At 52.6% G+C, this 2339-nt stretch overlaps 2 protein-coding genes across 2 annotated transcripts in view; both read left to right on the top strand.

The window, feature by feature from the left end:
- LOC103609837 (olfactory receptor 2S2-like) overlaps positions 1–1505 on the top strand; it is a 2649-nt gene extending 1144 nt beyond the window's left edge. The window contains exons 2-4 of the mRNA XM_008594111.1: positions 11–426; positions 551–555; positions 907–1505. Coding sequence (XP_008592333.1) covers positions 11–426; positions 551–555; positions 907–1448 — 963 coding nt within the window. The 3' untranslated portion in view covers positions 1449–1505. The remainder of the gene's footprint in view (positions 1–10; positions 427–550; positions 556–906) is intronic.
- A 41-nt stretch (positions 1506–1546) lies between these two features.
- On the top strand, positions 1547–2339 carry LOC103609838 (olfactory receptor 2S2-like; the record flags this gene model as incomplete). The annotated part of the gene is given in 3 exon segments (XM_008594112.1): positions 1547–1817; positions 1820–1906; positions 1909–2339. Coding segments are annotated over 3 exon segments (789 nt in total), but the record flags the coding sequence as incomplete, so codon positions are not given.

Below are 2339 nucleotides of genomic sequence, written 5' to 3'. Positions count from 1 at the left end.
GCTGGAGAAGATATTCTTTGTGCTCATCCTGCTGATGCACCTGGTGGTCCTGATGGGCAACAGGGTCCTCATCCTGGTGACCACCCTTGACTCCCACCTGCACACGCCCATGTACTTCTTCCTGGGGAACCTCTCCTTCCTGGGCATCTGCTACACGACTTCCTCAGTCCCCCTATCCCTAAACAGCTTTCTGAATCCCCAGGAAACCATCTCTTTCTCAGTCTGTGCTGTGCAGATGGCACTCTCGTTTGCCATGACAGGAACAGAGTGCCTGCTTCTGGGCATGATGGCGTTTGATCGCTATGTGGCCATCTGCAACCCACTTACATACCCCATGATCATGAACAAGGCTGCTACGTGCCCGTGGCTGCTGGCACCTATTGGTGGTGTTGCGTCTGTGGTACACACATCCCTGGCAATTCAGCTGTCTGTGGGGACAATGTCATAAACCACTTCACCTGTGGGATCCTGGCTGTCCTGAAGTTGGCCTGTGCTGACATCTCCATCAATGTGATCAGCATGGCGGTGGCCAATGTGATCTTCCTGGCAGTCCCAGTCCTGGTCATTTTTGTCTCCTATGTCTTTATCATCGCCACCATCCTGAGGATCCCCTCTGCTGAGGGGAGGAAGAAGGCCTTCAGCTGAGGGGAGGAAGAAGGCTTTCTCCACCTGCTCTGCCCACCTCACTGTGGTGATCATCTTCTGTGGTGCCTTATTTTTCACGTATGGGGAGCCCACGTCTAAAGAGTCCATGGGGGCAGACAAAGACGATCTTTCAGACAGACTCATCTCCCTCTTCNCCCACTTACATACCCCATGATCATGAACAAGGCTGCTACGTGCCCGTGGCTGCTGGCACCTATTGGTGGTGTTGCGTCTGTGGTACACACATCCCTGGCAATTCAGCTGTCTGTGGGGACAATGTCATAAACCACTTCACCTGTGGGATCCTGGCTGTCCTGAAGTTGGCCTGTGCTGACATCTCCATCAATGTGATCAGCATGGCGGTGGCCAATGTGATCTTCCTGGCAGTCCCAGTCCTGGTCATTTTTGTCTCCTATGTCTTTATCATCGCCACCATCCTGAGGATCCCCTCAGCTGAGGGGAGGAAGAAGGCTTTCTCCACCTGCTCTGCCCACCTCACTGTGGTGATCATCTTCTGTGGTGCCTTATTTTTCACGTATGGGGAGCCCACGTCTAAAGAGTCCATGGGGGCAGACAAAGACGATCTTTCAGACAGACTCATCTCCCTCTTCTACGGGGTGGTGACCCCCATGCTGAACCCCATCATCTACAGCCTGAGGAACAAGGACGTGAAGGCTGCTGTGAGGAACCTGGTGAATCAGAAACGCTTCAGCCAGCGATGGTGGAGGGGTCCTCTGTGGTTGTCACTAGAAGAAAGGACTCCCAATCACATCAGCTGCCGTTCAAAAGCCATGTGGAGTTAAACAAAATGGTCTCTCACCCTTAAGTCCTTTTGTAGGAATGTTTAACTTCTTAGAGACTATCTCCTGAGATTTGGTCATATGTCTGACAGCTTCAACTGATGCCAGACTNGCTGGAGAAGATATTCTTTGTGCTCATCCTGCTGATGCACCTGGTGGTCCTGATGGGCAACGGGGTCCTCATCCTGGTGACCACCCTTGACTCCCACCTGCACATGCCCATGTACTTCTTCCTGGGGAACCTCTCCTTCCTGGACATCTGCTACACGACCTCCTCAGTCCCCCTATCCCTAAACAGCTTTCTGAATCCCCAGGAAACCATCTCTTTCTCAGTCTGTGCTGTGCAGATGGCACTCTCTTTTGCCATGACAGGACAGAGTGCCTGCTTCTGGGCATGATGGCGTTTGATCGCTATGTGGCCATCTGCAACCCACTTACATACCCCATGATCATGAACAAGGCTGCTACGTGCCCGTGGCTGCTGGCACCTGGGCTACTGGTGGTGTTGCGTCTGTGGTACACACATCCCTGGCAATTCAGCTGCCCTTCTGTGGGGACAATGTCATAAACCACTTCACCTGTGAGATCCTGGCTGTCCTGAAGTTGGCCTGTGCTGACATCTCCATCAATGTGATCAGCATGGGGGTGACAAATGTGATCTTCCTGGCAGTCCCAGTCCTGTTCATCTCTTTCTCCTGTGTCTTTATCATCGCCACCATCCTGAGGATCCCCTCAGCTGAGGGGAGGAAAAAGGCTTTCTCCACCTGCTCTGCCCACCTCACTGTGGTGATCATCTTCTGTGGTGCCTTATTTTTCATGTATGGGAAGCCCATGTCTAAAGAGTCCATGGGGGCAGACAAAGACGATCTTTCAGACAGACTCATCTCCCTCTTC

The sequence above is a fragment of the Galeopterus variegatus genome, unplaced genomic scaffold (genome assembly GCF_000696425.1).
Source record: "Galeopterus variegatus unplaced genomic scaffold, G_variegatus-3.0.2 Scaffold10165, whole genome shotgun sequence".
NCBI lineage: Eukaryota > Metazoa > Chordata > Mammalia > Dermoptera > Cynocephalidae > Galeopterus > Galeopterus variegatus.
Note: the sequence above shows the minus strand (reverse complement) of the source record. Positions and strands in the feature narration are given on the sequence as shown.